The 22404-nt window shown below is 43.0% G+C and overlaps 1 protein-coding gene across 3 annotated transcripts in view; it reads left to right on the forward strand.

The window, feature by feature from the left end:
- DDX60 (DExD/H-box helicase 60) overlaps positions 1–22404 on the forward strand; it is a 422428-nt gene that overhangs the window by 167544 nt on the left and 232480 nt on the right. For all 3 annotated transcript variants that reach the window (XM_063920417.1, XM_063920418.1, XM_063920419.1), the window contains 2 exons: positions 10377–10510; positions 12227–12336. In XM_063920417.1, coding sequence (XP_063776487.1) covers positions 10377–10510; positions 12227–12336 — 244 coding nt within the window. The remainder of the gene's footprint in view (positions 1–10376; positions 10511–12226; positions 12337–22404) is intronic.

The following is a 22404-nucleotide window of genomic DNA, read 5'->3' on the forward strand; positions in this document are numbered from 1 at the left end:
CATAAGGGCTGGGAATGTTACTCTGTGATATAACATTGATGAATACTGCAATAACTCTCGGAAAAGTGGGGACGCCTGCCTATACCGAAGCAGCAGATACATTAAGCCTGTCAATAAACACAGTTAGTGTTATATACGGGAGAAACCCAAAGGCTATGTTTATGGAGAAACTCAAAGGCATGTACACAGAGGGGATTGTGCGCTGTAAACTCGGGCACACAATCCCATGCATAAAGCCTGTCAGCAGCATACTCAGTATTACATGCAGCAAAGTGTGAGGATTATACAGAGGAGACTGTGCGGTCAATTTGTGTGCAGCATAGTGTGAAAGAAACTTTTAGGGGATCTTTCACACCAGCAAAAGATCTAAAACAGACTCAGAGGGGATCGTTTCCTAGAACTGTGTGTTAATAAGCCTTTCTGTATAAAGAGCACAACATAAGCGCAATATTTGATTTATTCATGCAGCAACATTTAATGCCCAATATTACAACAGCTAATAGATAAGCCTGCGAGATACAAATATAGAATCACATGTAATATAAATGTGAAGGTATTGCCGAGGATATTTATGCATGCAAGCTGAAAGTAAATAAACACACAGCTGACACAATATAGCTCCTTGCTGGCTTAAATAGACATCTTCTAAATTGTGTTACAATAACACACTTTATTAACTTATTGAACACAGTATTATCTTGTTGGACACAATTAAGATTCAGTTTTTCCCATAATGCTATAATACAAAGGTTAAATTTAATACAACAAGACATTCCTCTGGAAACATTACTTCACACATTAAGTATCAAAATCATTGTGTAGACAAATGTATCAACTAACATTCTGCATGTAAATACTGAGCTTCAGGCTTTTAAGTATCAGCAGTAAAACTGATATACCAATATCAGAAGAAGTCTCTCTCTAATAAATTATATCCATACGGTAGAGTGGGTCATTGAAATAATTTTAATATTGTTTTCAATAACACACATTTATTATTTAATTATATTATTATTTTTGTCACTTTTTTCTTTTCATTCACTTCATACTTCGCTTTACTCAGCCTGAAATATAGCTGAATAGAATAATTATATGTTGAGCCCTACAGGTTCTTAGATAAGGGTGGTAAGGGAAACATTCTTCAAAGGAAGAGAAATATTAGAACTCGAGGACATACACTGAAACTGGAGGGGGGGAGGTTCAGGGGAAATGTAAGGGAAAATTACTTCACAGAAAGGGTAGTGGATAAGTGGAATAGTCTCCCATCAGAGGTGGTAGAGGCTAAGACTGTAGAGCAATTTAAACATGCTTGGGATAGGCATATGAATATCCTTACAAAGAATTAAGGTTCAAAAAGGGTTGACATTACCTAAAGGATAAAAAAAAAGGTGCAGACTAGATGGGCCAAGTGGTTCTTATCTGCCGTCAAATTCTATGTTTCTATGTTTCTATGTATATTCATATCTAATTTTAAACAATCAAAATAAAATTGTATTTTAAACAATAATTTTCAAAGGGACGGAGTGCACCCAATAGAATCCGATTCTTTTTCTTTCTGTCAAATTCTTTAACATGTGTCTAATTGAAGGGTAGCACCCATAGAATTGGTCAAAATTATTTGAATAATACAGTGTAGTAATATACAAAGGACCAATAATCCCGAAAAGTCTCTAATAAATTACTTTGTTTCTGTTGCTGATGAAAACTTTTCTCTCTCCATTTTCTGTTGCATATAGAATTGTATGAAACAATTCTTTCTCCATCCAGCACAGAAATCCTGTCACAACTGACCTTATAAATGTGATAGTAAACATTTCTCAGAATTATCTTGAGTCTAATTAATTACAGAGTATATTATAGGAATAAAAGATATATAGAACACACACCTGTGCTAAAAATGACGAACTTTAGTCTTACGAAAGAACTAGGCAATAGACGTGAGAGGTGGAATGAGGAACGAAACTCATGGTTTGGGGAGACCAATTTGTTAAATGGCACCCATTGGACTGAGAATCTTATAGAATTGAAGAACTTGATGTACAAACAGACCAAGGCACACTGGAATAAAACAACCTTCGAAAACTACATCAAATATGACATGACCCCTAGAGGCTTACGACCCAAATTATTTCCATCCTTCGAATTGGAAGAAAACTTGAAGAAAGAATGGGAAACAGCATTATTAAAATGTGAAGGAATCTGATGGATATACATATTAAACATGACACACAGGTGCTTGAAAAATGCACAATTGAGATAGATAAAATAGGGGACAAATTAAAAGTGTTTGAGAAGGAAGAAGAATTCCAGAAAACATTTAAAGAATACAAGAACAATTTGGACAGATTTAAGAGAGGATTAATGGAACGAAAAGATCCAAGTTCCTGAGGGATAAAAATGATTACACACAAAATATGGTGTACAAGTGGAATATCAGGGCAAAGAGGAAAGACCTGAACAATTCCACCAATTACAGCTCATCAGAGCTGGAATCTTCGGAAGGAGAGAGTACAAGTGGATCATCCACATCAAAATGGCAATGGGCTCATTTTTTAGAAGAGGGTCCCAGGACAAGGGATGGAGATCGAGGTCCCTCAGACCTAAGAAGATCAGACGGGGAGGGAGAAAGCTCAAGAAAAAGAAACAAGAAAGATTGGGAGAGAAATCCCCAAAGAATAAGGTGCCTGTACAAGAGGTATTAGACACTGATGATCTTCAAATTATCAAATTGACAAATAGAACTTTAGACTCAGTACAAATGAAATTACTATCTAAGGGCCTGAGCTTTGCACCCACCAAGAATATAGACAGATTTGACGTGCAGAAGGACCTACAACTCTAATCATGCAAATTATTGTAAAATAAATTTCATAAACACAAGGATAATCCAGCACACCCTGAATCTGAAACAATATCTACATTGAACGCAGAGGAGCAACAAGCTCCAAAAATCTTAGAGGAGCTGTCATCCAAGACATTTAATGATGTGAATGAGACAAATCGAAGGGTCTCAAGACCTCCGCCACACATACAATTGACTTTCTTCCCGAACCCTCAAATTAGCCCCCAGGTGCAAGTTTTCACCAAACTAGTATCCAAAGAACTTGACTATATCTTCGAAAAGAGATCCAATTACAACAATGATAATATTACTCAGGAAGAGAGGAGGGCCTTAAAAGAGATTGAGAGCTGGGAGGACACAATCATCAAACCTTCTGTTAAGGGGAGGATATTGTAATGTGGGGCAAAGAAATGTATCTGAAAGAAGCCCACAGACAGTTGTTGGATGACAGCACCTACAAAAGACTAATCTTTAATCCTATGGCTAACTTCAAGCATGAGTATGAAACCCTGATCAAAAAAAGCACTCCAAGATGAGATCATAACCAAAAGGGAAGCAAAATATTTGCTAGTGAACGATCCAAAAGTCGCTACATTTTACATGCTACCCAAAATCCATAAAAACCACAGGCATCCACCAGGAAGACCCATCATATCAGGCATAGGTAGCCTGATGGAAAAAGCAAGCACCTTCATTGATCAGAATTTAAGGCATCATGTCCTTGATTTAACATCATACACAAGAGATTCGATGGACATCCTGAATAAATTGAAGGATGTCAATCTATTGCCTAATACCTGGCTGTGCACTTGTGATGTGGAATCGCTGTACACAAGCATATATCACAAGAAGGGGTTGGCAGCAATCCAATACTTTCTGGACATGGATGCACAAGATGAATTCAACTCCTTCATTATCCAACTGTTACACTTTGTTCTGACTAAAAACTTCTTTCTATTTGATGAAAGATACTACCTACAAGTCAAAGGTACAGCAATGGGCAGCACATGTGCGCCAACTTATGCCAACCTGTACCTTGGATGATGGGAGAGAGAGGTAGTATTTAAAAGTGCAAACGAGAGATTCACGGATCATGTCATTGGTTGGCATAGATTCATAGGTGATATTCTGATCATATGGGAGGGAGAAAAGGAATAACTGGAAGAATTTCTACGGATACTCAATAACAACGAGTTGAACCTAAAGCTAACATCTGAAATAAGCAGAACCAGTGTTACATTTTTAGATCTCATCATAACCAGAACAGAAGAGAACACATTGGTCATGGATGTTTACCGTAAAAGCACTGCGACTATCAGCATACTACATCACAGCAGCTTTCATCACCCAGCCCCCCTCAAAGGGATTCCAAAGGGATAATACATAAGAATCAGAAGAAATTGTGCAGAGGATACCATCTACAAGAAAAGAGCTGGGGAATTGAAACATAGACTGATGAAGAGAGGATACAAGAGCAAGCATACAATTCCACCAGCACAATTACTAGAACCACTCTATTAACACCTAAAGAAAAGAAAGAGGATGACAGAAAAGTCAGATTTATAGGTACACACTGTAAGGAGTGGAAAGAGATAAACTTAGCCCTACAAAAACATCATCACATTCTTATGTTGGATGAAGATCTGCGGAACGAAGTTGGGGACAGGGTTGCCATTAGCTGGAGGAAGTCATCCAACCTTAACAACAAATTAGTCTGAAGTCACTTCACAAAGAAGAAGAAGAAGGAACCTATAATCAGTGGATGTTTCAAATGCGGGAAATGCAAGGCATGCAATTTCATTCAGGTGAGAAAGGAATATTCTAATAAATATCAGGACATCGTGGAAATTCGGCAATACATCAATTGCACAACCCAAGGGGTCATCTACTGCCTAAAATGCCCTTGCAATTTGAATTATATCGGCATGACCAAAAGACCTTTCAAAAATCGCATTTTGGAACATGCAAGAAGCATTACAAATGCGGCGAAAGATCAAGAAAAACTCAAACAACTGACGAGTGTGGCCAGGCATTTCCTGAAAAGACATGGAGGAGATCATGGACAGATGAAGATATTCGGCATCGAAAAAGCGGTATTGGGTCAGAGAGGGGGCAACATCAACAATTAATTACTTAAGAGAGAATCCAGACACATCTTCCTTATGGATAGTGTCACCCCCTTGGGATTAAATGAGGAAATACACTATTCTGCTTTTTTTATAAGATAGAAAGGCAATTATTCTTTTTCTCAGAAATCATTACTGCATCCTGGTAAATGGATAGGAACAATCAGAGTCTGTCCTATGATGTCATCAGGTAGATACAATTTATTACACAGGGCACCATCACTTCAAGAGCCTGAACCAGAAAAGCTATGAGGGATATCCAACATTGATATTTGGTGGATACCAAGGTGTTAGGGTTTTTTTTTATGCCTTCTTATGAGACAGAAAGGCAATTATTCTTCTTTTCAGAAATCATTACTGCATACTGATGAATGGAGTTTGTCCTATGAAATCATCAGGCAGATACAATTTATTATACAGGGCACTATTACTACAAAAGCTTGGACCAGAAGGTTATGTGGGGTATCCACCATTGATATTTGGTGGATACTAAGGTGTCAAGGATTTTAAAATCATTATTTAGACAAGACAAAATAAACACTAAAAGGCATGGAATTATCATATCTAAATTGTCGGAGGAGATCATATCCTGTATTGGGACATTGGATGTACTTATGTACATTTATCACTAAATACTTACCTCTCTTATCCAATTTACACTCAAAGTCAGGTGAGTATGCCGATATCCCAATATTTGTCTCGATTGTATAGGAACAATCTATTTGAACAATCGGATATACTTACTATATGTGTATTTAATACTTACCTGGGCTCTCCTGGGAACATTAAGGGGGCTATAAGAATGGCTGTCTGGGATGATCATGTACACGTGACTGGAATAACTTAAAAACATCAAGGGTCTTTAGAGCATTAGATGCCTCTCTGTATACTTACCAGCAAACACTTACCATTGTTATTAAATTAAAGGTTAGGTTCAGGTTAAACATGCCGACATTATACTATTTGTCTGGAATTCATAGGATTAACCCATCTGAATTTTTGGAGAACTGGGCGCTATTACCTAGAATTTAGATTTCTAGATGCAATAATGACGGCCATTAAGAGTGTTCTAAGGAAAAAGGGTATATAACTTACCGTATTGAAAACATCAGAAAGATCCTAAATGGAATGGATGTATTTTACTTAAGACATTTAATAGTATCATGTCCATGTTAGCGGTTCAACATAAGAATACCCAGTACATTGGGAAGTCATATGTTTTTAAGCATATTCTGTTCAACTTACACTGACATTTGGGTCAAAGATGTCAATATTTTCAAATTGTCTTGAACACACAGAAGTAATTGATTATAAGTATTCATCTATACGGCATGTCCGGATTGTATAGAAATAATATATTTTAGTACTCATTTATACTGTACTTACCCTACATATACTTATTGTTTACCTAAAGCATTTTGAGACCATTTAAAATGTCTTTACACTATGGGTCTCATACATAAGGTGTGAAAAATATCTAGGATACATATAAGATCATATCAGGACTTATATTGTGTCATACGGGACCCATTACATAGAACATCATGAATGGATCTTGAACCTTAAGTATGGGACATAATTTGACAAATTACTTCACAAGTTATGGGTGATAAATAAGTGAGAGTAGATCTCACACAAGGATGTAATAAGGATGTTAGGATACCTATATTAAATGTGGGTCATAAATAATAACTAAGAGACTGAAAATAAATATAATTCATATATTAGATATTTCAAAAAAATCTTTATTATTAATTTCATACGATTTGTTTCTCGACGAGAGCACATTCCCTTCCCTTTTTATTTTTAGAATTGACAAAGATCTGCTTGGCACAGTTTTGAATTCATGCTTATTTTTTAATGTACATACGATTTTACAATCATCATAATACATCACATATGGCTCTTTAACTATATCTCTTCCTTGTTCTTCTTTAGAATTTAATGCAAGAACAAACACCAATCGTGGCACTTTATCACTGTATACACACTTGGTGTTAACACACACGATTTTACACTGGTCATCACACGTCACATATGTTTTTTAACTATATTTCTTTTTTGTTCTTCTGTAGAATTTAATGTAAGAACAATCACTAATCATGGCACTTTATCACTGTACACACACTTGGTGTGAACACACAGACATGGTCTTTTTTTGTTTATATTATAACTGTTTTGGACACAATTATACATTTTATTCACCTCTTATTATATATTTTTAAATAACATGTAATCATGCAATTACACAAAGGAATTTTTATTATTATTTGTATATATGTGATATTTAAATACATTATCCTGTTCATGTACTATGTATGCACTTGCATTAAAATTAATAACAATATAAAACTTACCACGTAATGCACCATACAGAAAAGAATAAAAAACAGGAATTAAAAAACCTTAATATTTATATATACATTAACCACATAGGGTCAGTAGAACTTGCTTCCCATCATAATTTAGAAAAGATCATCAGTGAGACGGGGGTGGTATGAATACACAGGTTCCGGGACCACCCAGTGCGCAATATGTAATGGGTCCCGGCATGACTTGTTTTCAATCAAGATACACCCATGACAAATCATCAGTGAGATGGGTGTAGTATCAATACACAGACTCCGGGACCACATAGCATGTAATATATGATGGGACCTGGCATGACAGGGAATTGTCACAGAGATCTATTAACATATCAATACAATATGATGAATATTAAAGGTCATAAGGGCTGGGAATGTTACTCTGTGATAAAACATTGATGAATACTGCAATAACTCTCGGAAAAGTGGGGACGCCCGCCTATACCGAAGCAGCAGATACATTAATACAGTCAATAAACACAGTTAGTGTTATATACGGGAGAAACTCAAAGGCTCTGTTTATGGTTTATTGTGATTTTATATAAGTCAGAAACTGCATGTACACAGAGGGGATTGTGCGCTGTAAACTTGGCACACATTCCCATGCATAAAGCTTGTCAGCAGCATACTCAGTATTACATGCAGCAAAGTATGAGGATTATACAGAGGAGACTGTGCCGTCCATTTGTGTGCAGCACAGTGTGAAAGATACTCTTAGTGGATCCCTCACACCAGCAAAAGATCCAAAACAAACTCAGAGGGGATCGTTTCCTAGAACTGTGTGTTAATAATCCTTTCTGTATAAAGAGGACATCATAAGCGCAATATTTGATTTATTCATGCAGCAACATTTAATGCCCAATATTACATAGATAAGCATATGTAGAATCACATGTAATATAAATGTGAAGGTATTGCCGAGGATATTTATGCATGCAAGCTGAAAGTAAATAAACACACAGCTGACACAATATAGTTCCTTCCTGGCTTAAATAGACATCTTCTAAATTGTGTTACAATAACACACTTTATTATCTTATTGAACACAGTATTATCTTGTTGGACACAATTAAGATTCTGTTTTTCCCATAATGCTATAATACAAGGGTTAAATTTAATACAACAAGACATTCCTCTGGAAACATTACTTCACACATTAAGTATCAAAATCATTGTGGAGACAAATGTATCAACTAACATTCTGCATGTAAATACTGAGCTTCAGGCTTTTAAGTATCTGCAGTAAAAATGATATACAGGTTGAGTATCCCTTATCCAAAATGCTTGGGACCAGAGGTATTTTGGATATCGGATTTTTCCGTATTTTGGAATAATTGCATACCATAATGAGATATCATGGTGATGGGACCTTTAGACAATATTTTTTATAACTTTGTGCATTAAACAAAGTGTGTGTACATTCACACAATTCATTTATGTTTCATATACACCTTATACACACAGCCTAAAGGTCATTTAATACAATATTTTTAATAACTTTGTGTATTAAACAAAGTTTGTGTACATTGAGCCATCAGAAAACAAAGATTTCACTATCTCAGTCTCACTCAAAAAAGTCTGTATTTCGGAATATTCCGTATTTCGGAATACTTGGATATGGGATACTCAACCTGTACCAATATCAGAAGAAGTCTCTAATAAATGATATCCACATGGTAGAACGGGTCATTGAAATAATTTTAATATTGTTTTCACTAACACACATTTATTATTTCATTATATTATTATTTTTGTCACGTTGTTTTCTTTTCATTCACTTCATACTTTGCTTTACTCAGCGTGAAATATAGCTGAATAGAATAATTATATGTTGAGCTCTACAGGTTCTTAGATAAGGGTGGTATGTTCATATCTAATTTTAAACAAATAAAATAAAATAGTATTTTAAACAATAAATTTCAAAGGGACGGAGTGCACCCAATAGAATCCGATTCTTTTTCTTTCTGTCAAATTCTGTAACATGTGTCTAATCGGAGGGTAGCACCTATAGAATTGGTCAAAATTATTTGAATAATACAGTGTAGTAATATACAAAGGACCAATAATCCCGAAAAGTCTCTAATAAATTACTTTGTTTCTGGTGCGGATGAAAACTTTTCTCTCTCTATTTTCCGTTGCATGTCTAGGCAAGCCTCCTCCTGTATTGATCCTACCCCATATCATATCACCTCCTGTATTGCTGCTCCCTGTATTGACTTTACAATATAATGTCCTGTAAATTCAATCCTCCATATATCAATCAGCTAATGTGTAAAGTGTTATGGACAACCTAGTTTCCTGTTTAGCACGCACACTGCTTGATTCTGCTTTATTGACATCATACTAGTTCCGGCTGTTGTGAAAATGTACCAATTTCATGAGCCGGCATACCGACAACTATTCTCCCTCTTGGGGTGTCTACGGGACCCCTGGAAGGAGAATAAATACACCCTGCCCGCAGCGTAGTGAGTGCACGAGCCCGCAAGGGGCTTTTTTTGCGATTGCCCCGCTGTCGCCATTCCGGCGGTCGTGATCCCTGTGCTGATATGCTGGGTGCCGGGATCTCGATCGTTGGTAGAACGAAGTACACATGGGTGAAAACTGTCACTAGTATATTGATTTTGAGTGGAATCCCTTCTTTTCTAATAAAAATTTTAATCTAAAGGGGGAGATTCAAATGTTTGAAAAGTCAGTTGGGAGTCTGTTTTTTCCTATCTAATAGACAGGGAATAACAGACACCCAACCGACTTTTCAAACATTTGAATTCCACCCCATATGTCATTATTCAAGGTAGCAAAAGTTTTTTTTTAGTTTTTACAACTGAAGAAATTAGGTAATTTTTATGATTTTATGGGCATGACAACCTTTTAGGCTTTGGATTACAGCAGAATCAGCAACATCTTATCATGTTACAAATAGAATATAATGTAAATTAATCATTAAATTACAAGTTAATAGGCCTGTGTGATGTGATCACAAGATTCAGATTTTTCTAATCATGTAAGAAGTCTGTATTGACAAAAAAATATTTTATTCTCTAGGTGGCTAAAATCGGTAAAAGGGTACTGGCAGCAAAATGATGAACAAGAAACCAGCCATGTGTCAAAACCACCTCAGAAGGGAGGAAAGAAAAAAACAAAAAAGCCAGAAAAGAAGTGTTACAACGTTCGACTAGGTAATGTACACAACTGAAAATAACTTAAACTAACATATTTCTTTGTTGAATTAGGTTTGGAAAATGAGAATTCATATTTTTGTTATTTGTCTATGATCAAACATACAGTAAGAGTGTCTGCTCACCTAGTGGCCGATGCAAACTTGCACAACAGTTGACTGCATTTGCCTCTGCATAGCATGCACAGAACTAAGGGCCTAATTCAGATCTGTTTGCTTGCTAGGTTTTTTTTTGCAGTCCTGCGTTCGCATAGTCATCGCCCATAGGGGAGTGTATTTTCGCTTTGCAAGTGTGTGAACGCATGAGTAGCAGAGCTGTACAAACAGATCTTGTGCAGTCTCTGAGTAGCCCAGGACTTACTCAGCCGCTGCGAACACTTCAGCCTGCCAGGGACAGAAATTGATGTCAGGAACCCTCCCTGCAAACGCATGGACATGCCTGCATTTTTTCAAACACTCCCAGAAAACGGTCAGTTGCCAATCACAAATGGCTTCTTCCTGCCAATCCCCATGTGAATGCCCGTGTGAAAATTGATTCTTCACACAAACCCATCGGTGAGCAGCGATCCGCTTTGTACCCGTGCGACACGCCTGCGCATTGCGATGCATATGCATGCTCAGTTTAGACCTGATTGCAGGCTGTACAAAAATGCAGCCTAGCGATCAGGTCTGAATTAGGCCCTAAATGCAGATACAGATGTAGCAATGCTATTCCAGCCTGTGGCTTGGCCGCACTGGGACACGCGCTGAGGTCCAGGTGTGACTTAGAATGCAAGCTGTGGCTTAGTACGCTGCCCATGTATTCCTATTCACATAGACGCACGTGCGTGTCCTAGTCATGGGCACACTTGCCGTGCCGGGATTGGCATTAATATGGCAAACTGCAGGCCTGATGAGCATGGCTACATATCTACTCACCCATTTACAGAGTTTTAAGCATCCATGTGACTGCTCTGCTCTTACCTGTATGCTTTTTTCATATCTGTCATCACTATCAGTGTGCACTGGCACAAGCCCTATCCTCAGTGCAAGAGAGTCATCTTAAATACACATAACACTGTGTACGCACATCTCTGCATAGCGCACTTTTCCATTAACACACCCTTGGCATGCCTTTAGTAAACTTATTCTGCAATTGAATGCATGTTACTACCCTTCAGCAGCAATTTGCCATGTGACTGAGTTGTCCCCTAGTTTTTCCTTTGCCTGCTCTCTGCAATTATTCTGTCTTTTTTTACCATTTATGCCCTCAGTCATAACTTGTCTAGGACACCCACTGGGGTTCTATTTCATAGTATACTGTACATCAATAGCATCTTTACAGAAATGTTTTAAAACACTTTCTATATTTTGAGTTATTCAGGTCACATCACTTTTCCCGGGCGGGCAGGGGCAGCGACAGACCGTTGCGGGGGCAACGCAGGGAAAAGGGGTGCGGGTCAGCAGTGTTTTTGAGGCAGCTGCATGATATCACATGCAGTCGCTACTGAGGCAGGGGGTCATCCCCACTTGCTGCTACTGCAATTAAATTGCGATGGGCGGACCCCAGCATGCGAAAGAAGGGATTGCAGATTCTGCTATCCAACCTGAATAATCCCCATTGTTTTTACAGTGAAACAACTACAAATAGGAAATGAAAACATGATTAGTGTGCCCTTAAAATACTGAAAAATATTCTCTGTACCAATTGTGCTAAATGTATGTTTCCATTGTATAGTGATACATCATAAGAGATACAATGACCTGGAAACACATATTTGTTCTGTGCAAGATTCCAACGTCAACTTTGAACATTTCCATCCATGTGCTGCCTTAACGGTACATCATGTAAGTATATATATATATTCCATAGACAAAAAACCTTACGTTTCACATGTCCCATTAAGGCTTCTTAGACATGATCGAAATTTCAGAAACCGGTTGTAACTCTTCCACTCAAACTCCAAAAAGCAATGAAATTCCGATCATTAAGGCTGACGCCTTAATGGACGTGTTCCTTGCGCAATACAGATATGGTATGCCATCACAGCCTGTGGGTAAGTGCAGATTCAGCACTCTCACAGAGTGAGATTGCTGTCACTCACACAATGGTGGAGCTGCTAATTCACAGATTTGTGTGCTCATTGGAATACACACATGCAGTCTATGCAACTGAAGGTCTGAGCAGTTTTGTGGTGCTCCCATCCCACACAGTGCCCACAACCATCCCATTCAGTCAACACAACAAAGCCACCTTGTTACAACATCCTTCTAACGCCATACATCCATCTCACTTAGTATACACATTTAGCTCCCTCAAACATCTTGGTTAATTGCTAAACTATAATACCCCATCTACGGTCTATGCATCTACACTTACTTCCCCTATACACCCCCATGCTGCCCGGTCTTCCCCAATCCCTACTGCTGTGTTCTCCCATCTGTGCTAGTCTGTACTAACTTATCTGTACCATGTCTTTCCCCACCTGTGCATTGTCTGTACCACCGTTTCCTTCTCTCTGTGCTGCTCAGTGTTTCCTTCTTCAACGTCACTCTGCCTCCTCCAGTACATGGCACACTGTCTTCTCTCCCATCTGCACCAGTTTTCTACCCATCCATGCCAGTGTTTTCAACCCATCTGCACCATTTCCCCCATCTGCACCGCTCTGTCTCCCTTCCCATACTTGCTGCTTAATCTACCCCCTATCCACACCACTCTTACCCTATTCATGTAGCTGACATCCTGAAGGTAAATTTAGTGGATCCTGCGCTCTTGGCAGGGGGATAACCGCCACAGCCCACCCCCCAGTGGTCCGGAAACGCCTCCGTTGTGCAGACCATGCCCTGCCAATGGCATTCTAACGCTGTTTGCACGCCCCCCTCCTTCCCCGCAACCACCTCTGCCTATCAATCAGGCAGGGTGATAGCATCTCACTGGGCTCCTGGGGTACGCACGCGCAGTGCGGCCATTGCACGTGCGCACCTCACAAACTAATTCAGACTGCAATCGCTGCTGCTGCTGCGGTCTGAATTACCCCCTGTGTTTCTCTGTCCCCCCCATTAGTGCTGCTTAGTGTTCCCTCTATCCACACACTTCTGTTCCCCCATCCACACCGCTCTCCTCCCTCCAATCAACAACACTCTTACCTCATCTGAGCAGCTTTGTCTTCCGCTCAGACCTTCAGTTGCATAGACTGCATGTGTGTATTCCAATGAGCACACAAATCTGTGAATTAGCAGCTCCACCATTGTGTGAGTGACAGCAATCTCACTCTGTGAGAGTGCTGAATCTGCACTTACCCACAGGCTGTGATGGCATACCATATCTGTATTGCGCAAGGAACACGTCCATTAAGGCGTCAGCCTTAATGATCGGAATTTCATTGCTTTTTGGAGTTTGAGTGGAAGAGTTACAGCAGGTTTCTGAAATTTCGATCATGTCTAAGAAGCCTTAATGGGACATGTGAAACGTAAGGTTTTTTGTCTATGGAATTTCATCGCTTTTTTTAAATTTATTTTTTTTATTCAGAAATGTAAAATTTCACTGTAAGAATAAACATTTGATTTTTTAAATGTTTAATGAAAATGTTCGTATAACATCACTGTTCTGTGCAAAATTATTTTATTAACCAAACCAAATTGTTTAAGGTCCGTACACACTTAACGATTTAATGAGCGACGTCGCTCATTTTATCGTTAAGTGTGTATGCAGCCAGCGACAAACGATGCGCGGCCCCGCGGGTCGGCAACAATCTTCGCTGTCGGTAGGGCATGCAGGAAGGATGTGGACTGTCGTCCACGACCTTCATGCAGGGCTGGCGGGGGCGTGACGTCACTGTGCGATATGAGCGGTCATATCGCTCAGTGTGTACAGTCGGCCGCCGGCCGGCCCGGGAGGGGAAACATTAGACGATGTAGCTCACAGAGCGACATCGTTTAATGTGTACGGGCCTTTAGACTTTGGTCAAAATATTTTGCTGCCTTTGCAGCTGATGCAGGGAGGGGGGTAGGCGGCAGCAGCCTGTAACTGAGGCTGGAGGTAGGCGTGAAATGCATTGCTTGTACGTGTGAGTGCGTGGTGTCAGGTGCTGCGCGTGTATATGTGTGTGTGTGTCAGGTGCTGCCTGTGTATGTGTGTGTCAGCTCCTGTGTGTATGTGTGTGTCAGGTGCTGCGTGTATATATGAGTGTGTCTGATGGTGCGTGTGTATGCGTCAGCTGCCGCACGTGTGTGTGTGTGTGTGTGTGTCAGGTGTTGCGGGTGTATATGTGTGTGAGTATCAGGTGCTCCGCGTGTGTACAAGTGTATGTCTGGTGCTGTGCATGAATACGTATGTCTGTGTCAGGTGATGCGCGTGTACATGAGTGTGCGTCAGGTGCTGCGCGTGTACATGAGTGTGCATTAGGTGCTGCGCGTGTACATGAGTGTGCGTCAGGTGCTGCGTGTGTACATGAGTGTGCGTCAGGTGCTGCGCGTGTACATGAGTGTGCGTCAGGTGCTGCGCGTGTACATGTGTATGCCTCAGGTGCTGCACGTGTCTATGTGTGTGTGAGTAAGGCACTGCGTGTGTATGTGTGTGTCTGATGGTGTGCGTGTATATGTATGTGTCAGGTGCTGCGTGTATATGCATGTGTCAGGTGCTGCGTGTATATGCATGTGTCAGGTGCTGCGTGTATATGCATGTGTCAGGTGCTGCGTGTATATGCATGTGTCAGGTGCTGCGTGTATATGCATGTGTCAGGTGCTGCATGTTTATTTTATTGTGTCTGATGGTACGTGTGTGTGTCAGGTGCTGCACGTGTATATGTGTGTGTGTGTCAGGTGTTGCGCGTGTATGTGTGGGTCAGGTGCTGCATGTTTATTTTATTGTGTCTGATGCTACGTGTGTGTGTGTCAGGTGCCGCACGTGTATGTGTGTGTGTCAGGTGTTGCGCGTGTATGTGTGGGTCAGGTGCTGCATGTTTATTTTATTGTGTCTGATGCTACGTGTGTGTGTGTGTCAGGTGCCGCACGTGTATGTGTGTGTGTCAGGTGTTGCGCGTGTATGTGTGTGTCAGGTGCCGCGCGTGTATGTGTGTGTCAGGTGCCGTTCCCCTTCTTCCCATCCCAGCTCTCTCTGTAGAATACAGCTCTGCACCCAGAGAGAGGGAAAGACTAGGGGGCTGATCACTGCACTGCTCACTTTTTGGTCATGAGTTCGGCCTCCTGTTTCTTCCAGTGCTGTGTTCCTGCAGCCTAGCCCTCCCTGTTGTGCCAGAGAATCAGCCCTTCCTTCCCCTGACAGAGAGAGAGAGAGCCCGAGGCAGAGACACTCTTCCCGTAGCTGGCCTACCCCCAGTACTTCAGCACTGGCCATGCGGCAGTCAACAAAGGAGACCAGCAGGGGCTTCTGGCAGCATCAGCTGTGGCCGCAGCTGGATCGGGGAGGCCTGCAGTGTCTGAGGTGGGCAACACTTCCTCCGCCGCTGTCACCTTCCCCTGCCGGAGAGAAAGCCAGATACATACCCTTCCCGCAGCTGGGATACCCCTAGTACCTCAGCGCTGGACAGGCAGAAGTCTATGGAGGGGACCGGCAGGGGTTTCGGGCCGCAGCAGTAGCAGCGGCCGCAGTCAGATCAGGGAGGCCTGCAGGGTCAGAACTGGGCAGCACTTCCACCAACACTGTCACCTCTGTGCTGGGCATGTACACCAGTCCGTACGGACGGAGGTGTCCACAACAGGCAGCAGTATAATGAGTCAGACAAACTCATTACACGCTGCCCACTGCTGCGCCGCATGCCCTCGATGGAGGAAGCCTAGATGCGGTCCCCAGCGGCAGCGAGGGAGAAGGGTGATCACATCACCCTTCAACCCGGCACCTCACAATCAGCTGGGGATCTGCAGTAGCTTCATCTCTCTCTTCCTCTCCCTCTCTGACAGCACAGCAGCCCCTCTGGGTCCCATGTAGCTCTGCCCCCCTGCTCACAGTTCACTCGGCCTCTCCTGATTAAAAAGAAAATAAGAGCCTGACCTGCTGCTCAGATGCGAGGAGGGGACGGGCGGTAGGTCCTCTGTGAGTACACTACACAGTCAAAATTAACTCTGACTCCTCACAACAGTGTGGACTGCAGGCGACGTCAGATGCCAATTTGGGTGTGCTTGCCGCACTACCTGCCCATCAAGCCCAACGTGGCATTTTGTATTAGGAACCCTATAACAGCATTCCGACATCCCTCCCTATAACGCTGCCATCCATACACTGCCGCTCTCATACATCCGTACACCGCCACTCTCATACATCCGCACACTGCCGCTCTCACACAACTGTACACTGTTGCTCTCATACATCCATACACTGCCGCTCTCATACATCCGTACAACCCCGCTCTCATACATCCGTACAACCCCGCTCTCATACATCCGTACAACCCCGCACTCTTACAGCCGCACTCTTACAGCCGTACTCTTACAGCCGTACTCTTACAGCCGTACTCTTACAGCCGCACACTGCCGCACTCTTACAGCAGCACACCGCCGCACGCATACAGCCGCACACCATCGCACTCATACAGCCGCACACCGACGCAGTTATACAGCCGTACATTGCCGCTCTCATACATCCGCACACTGCCGCTCTCATACATCCGCACACTGCCGCTCACATCTATACATACATAGCCTCCATACATCTACACATCCAATCCCCGCGCAAGGGAACACTGAAATCACTATCACTTTTCCCCGGGGTGTGACCACAGCCAGCCACTACTCCGGCCACCTTCTTGTGACACCAAAATGCATCTTACCTATCATCAGGGTGGTGCTGCTGCTGGGGGCAGGTTGCTGCCTCAGTCTCCTAGTTGGTGCTGCGATTGGAGGGGGTACTGCTTCCCTGTGCTGCCACTGTCTCCCGGATCATCGTGCCGCTGGCTGAATTGCAGCTTGACGCTACTGCTGCCGGGAGTAACAGCTTCCTGACTGTTGTTGCTGGTGGCTGCCTACTGCTCATTGCCGCCGGAACACTGACCGGCTCGGCAGTGATGCTGGCGGAGGAGTAGTGGCGGTGGGGTGGTGCCTGATCCCTTCCCTCGAGCATGCCGCAGTGTAAAAAAATAAATAATAGAGAGCATACCAGGGTGAGAGTCTGTATGGATCACAGTGATTACACGGGGCACAGCATAAGGACACCTTGCTGTGAGGGGCTCTGCCCACACAGATTGCTGCACCCTCTCTGATGTCAGCCGCTGCCCTCTCGTTCTCTGGGCGGCCAGTTCCAGTGTGAGGTAGGAGAGGAAGAGAACACACAGGTGTTAGGCGCCGTGGTCCGCGATGTCCTCGCGGCCCGGCGCCTAGCAACTAGGGACGCCGAGCGTGCTAGCCGCCGGCTCCCTAGCAACGGTAGGACGCCGGGCGCGCTGAGCCGCCTGGACCCTAGCAACGGGGACGCCACGGACGGACTGCGCTCCCCTTGCAGGGTCAATCAAGTGAACTACACACACACACTTGTCTTCTGGTCGTGCAGCAAGGCAGCTGCACGGCATTGTGCTAATCAGGCTCTGAACTTCTGATTGAAGGACTCCCTGCTAAATACCTTCTCAGTGCTTCACACAGACGCCGGTAATAGCTTCCTGCATGCTGCTTTGGTTTGCTGACGTCTGTTCCAGTTCTGCTGTGTCCGGTCATTCCTGTCCTCAGAGTTCCTGAATCTTAGTGTTGTCATCTCTTCCCAAGGATTTTTCCAGTCCTCATTTACCCGCAACAGTCGCTAGAGGATCTCGTGTGGTTTTCGTGAGTGGCGGCTCTGCCGCGTGCTGCGGCCTAGGCCGCTTTATTTTGTATTCTGTGTTGGTGCATTTGCGGAGGTTTACGCTCCCACACTCCTCTCCGGAACTCGCCGGTGCCGGGTAGAAGAGTGGACAAGTGGATATTTTGGTTGTCCTTTTCCCTGGCGGTTTTCCGCACATACTCTAGTTTAAAGTTAGTTTTGAGCCCCTGGCTTTGTTGTTTAGTAGAGGGCCCCTTGTTATCACCCTGTCTCGGATTTCTCTTTGTCTCCCATTAAGACCTGAGGGGGCATCGGAGTTGGGCAGACGTAATCCGCCCTTCAAACGCGGCTGCCATGGGCCCAAGCAACCATAGTCTCGCAAGAGATTTCTGACAGCACGGGCGAGACAACGGAGATAGGGCGCCAGGGGCTATTCCCGTTCCCACTCCCTTTCCAAGCATTACGTTCCAGTACTCAGGTCCTTGCTATAAGATATCCCCAGACCAGAGTATTGGAATCATAACAACAGGAGAGCAGCCCTGATATATAACAGAGGTGGAAGTTCTATAGGCAGCAGAGACGGAGACCAGCCAGCCAGTCTCCCAGTGCCCTGATCACTACACGCCGCCAGCACAGCATTACAGGAGGGTCCTATAGTGCTGCCCTGAGCTAACAGGTGTGTGTACCAGTGTGCTGCGCCCTGGTGTCTCTGAGAGGGGTGAGGTCACCGTGCCGCTTTAGTATATGGCTTTTCCTTAGTACTGTAAGTTACAGCCCTGCACTAGTAGTGGCAACTCTGCCCTATGTGAACCTGTGAGGTTATTTTCCTATTTACAGAATAACCGGGGAGAAGGCGGCCATATTGCGGCTCTCAAGAGAAGGCACTCTAGTAAACCCCCTGCTGGCGGCCACTGCGCAGGCGCAACAAATTGAAATGCCCGATCTCTATAATGGGGCATATTTCTCTTAATTAAAAAAAACCTGTAACTTTCTGAAAAACCACAACCCCAAAAGGCACTTCACAGGGACATGCTCTATCTAATAAAACAAACCCCAAGTCATATATATATATATATATATATGCAGAAGTCAGCGGCACTCAGCAGTCGGAATAAAGCAGTGAAGATTCTTTATTTAGGTCCTACGCCGTTTCGGGGGTTCACCCCCGTCTTCAGGGACAAGTCATATACAAGTGGTACCATACAGACAAGCATCTTTATACCCTCCCAAACAAGCACTCATTGACGGAATCATACTCACCTGACCTGGCGTCTGCAGCTGCAGCTCATTCACTGTGCGGCTTCCGGGTCGCGGAGAGGTGACGTCAGACTGTAGTGTCGAGCGAGGAGTCTATCGCGAGAACGCGAGTCCCGTTGCCAGGTAACACCAAGCTCTAGACGTCATTGATGACGCTTACCTCTACTGGTCCTCGCCAATCACAGGACTCAGTCTGTCTGCAGACGCCCCGGGCAGGGATTACTACTCCGGCATTTATCGTTGCTAGGCAACCCCTAAACAGGAAGAAAAAAGTTATTTAAAAAAAACACTGTGTGAGACACAATACGATCTATAACAATACCCAGCTAGAAATCCTCAGGCTATCATCCACAATGGACTATACTCGTGATAAGTACGAGCTAATGAATACATAGCCTAATAGCCATCGTTATGCTAAACCTACACATATAAATATGAAAATATAAACAAAGATGTTAACAAACACTTACAAAACTAAAAAATAAAACAAAATGGACACGTAGGGGGATATCGATCAACCATATGTGTTTACAGCTTATATAAATAGAATGTCAGGCTAATCTCTAATTAAATAAAATTAATAGATCTAACAATGCATACTGTCTTAATAATGCTGCCTGCCTAATAACCGAACATGAATTTATAGAAAACATTGGAGACCTAACGTCTCGTTAAGGCCCCGTGGTGATAAAGTATTTTACAACGTGAGAGCAGGTGGATTTATGTCCTCAATACTTTATCACCACGGGGCCTTAACGAGACGTTAGGTCTCCAATGTTTTCTATAAATTCATGTTCGGTTATTAGGCAGGCAGCATTATTAAGACAGTATGCATTGTTAGATCTATTAATTTTATTTAATTAGAGATTAGCCTGACATTCTATTTATATAAGCTGTAAACACATATGGTTGATCGATATCCCCCTACGTGTCCATTTTGTTTTATTTTTTAGTTTTGTAAGTGTTTGTTAACATCTTTGTTTATATTTTCATATTTATATGTGTAGGTTTAGCATAACGATGGCTATTAGGCTATGTATTCATTAGCTCGTACTTATCACGAGTATAGTCCATTGTGGATGATAGCCTGAGGATTTCTAGCTGGGTATTGTTATAGATCGTATTGTGTCTCACACAGTGTTTTTTTTAAATAACTTTTTTCTTCCTGTTTAGGGGTTGCCTAGCAACGATAAATGCCGGAGTAGTAATCCCTGCCCGGGGCGTCTGCAGACAGACTGAGTCCTGTGATTGGCGAGGACCAGTAGAGGTAAGCGTCATCAATGACGTCTAGAGCTTGGTGTTACCTGGCAACGGGACTCGCGTTCTCGCGATAGACTCCTCGCTCGACACTACAGTCTGACGTCACCTCTCCGCGACCCGGAAGCCGCACAGTGAATGAGCTGCAGCTGCAGACGCCAGGTCAGGTGAGTATGATTCCGTCAATGAGTGCTTGTTTGGGAGGGTATAAAGATGCTTGTCTGTATGGTACCACTTGTATATGACTTGTCCCTGAAGACGGGGGTGAACCCCCGAAACGGCGTAGGACCTAAATAAAGAATCTTCACTGCTTTATTCCGACTGCTGAGTGCCGCTGACTTCTGCACATATTGGGATCTTGCCATAGATCACAGAGGGCACCGCAGCAAGTATCACGTCACATTCCCCACAGAGTGCCGAACCTATCCGCTACATATATATATATATATATATATATAATAAGATTTTACTCACCGGTAAATCTATTTCTCGTAGTCCGTAGTGGATGCTGGGACTCCGTAAGGACCATGGGGAATAGCGGCTCCGCAGGAGACTTGGCACAACTAAAGAGAGCTTTAGGACTACCTGGTGTGCACTGGCTCCTCCCCCTATGACCCTCCTCCAGACCTCAGTTAGGATACTGTGCCCGGAAGAGCTGACACTAAGGAAGGATTTTGAATCCCGGGTAAGACTCATACCAGCCACACCAATCACACCGTACAACTCGTGATATTATACCCAGTTAACAGTATGACAACAACGGAGCCTCTGCACAGATGGCTCTCAACAATAACCCTTTTGTTAACAATAACTATGTACAAGTACTTGGGATGGGCGCCCAGCATCCACTACGGACTACGAGAAATAGATTTACCGGTGAGTAAAATCTTATTTTCTCTGACGTCCTAAGTGGATGCTGGGACTCCGTAAGGACCATGGGGATTATATCAAAGCTCCCAAACGGGAGGGAGAGTGCGGATGACTCTGCAGCACCGAATGAGCGAACTCCAGGTCCTCCTCAGCCAGGGTGTCAAACTTGTAAAATCTTGCAAATGTGTTTGACCCCGACCAAGTAGCAGCTCGGCAAAGTTGTAAAGCAGAGACCCCTCGGGCAGCCGCCCAAGAAGAGCCCACCTTCCTCGTGGAATGGGCTTTTACTGATCTAGAATGCGGCAGTCCCGCTGCAGAATGTGCAAGCTGAATTGTGCTACATATCCAGCGAGCAATAGTCTGCTTTGAAGCAGGAGCACCCATCTTGTTTGGTGCGTAGAGGATAAACAGCGAGTCAGTTTTCCTGACTCCAGCCATTCTGGAAACATAAATTTTCAGGGCCCTGACTACATCCAGCAACTTGGAATCCTCCAAGTTCCGAGTAGCCGCAGGCACCACAATAGGTTGGTTCAAATGAAACGCTGAAACCACCTTAGGCAGAAATTGGGGATGAGTCCTCAATTCCGCCCTATCCATATGGAAAATCACATAAGGGCTTTTACATGACAAAGCCGCCAACTCTGACACACGCCTGGCCGAAGCCAGGGCCAATAGCATGACCACTTTCGACGTGAGATATTTTAACGCCACGGTTTTAAGTGGCTCAAACCAATGTGATTTAAGGAAATCCAACACCACGTTGAGATCCCAAGGTGCCACTGGAGGCA

Source organism: Pseudophryne corroboree, chromosome 1 (genome assembly GCF_028390025.1).
Source record: "Pseudophryne corroboree isolate aPseCor3 chromosome 1, aPseCor3.hap2, whole genome shotgun sequence".
Classification (NCBI taxonomy): Eukaryota; Metazoa; Chordata; class Amphibia; order Anura; family Myobatrachidae; genus Pseudophryne; species Pseudophryne corroboree.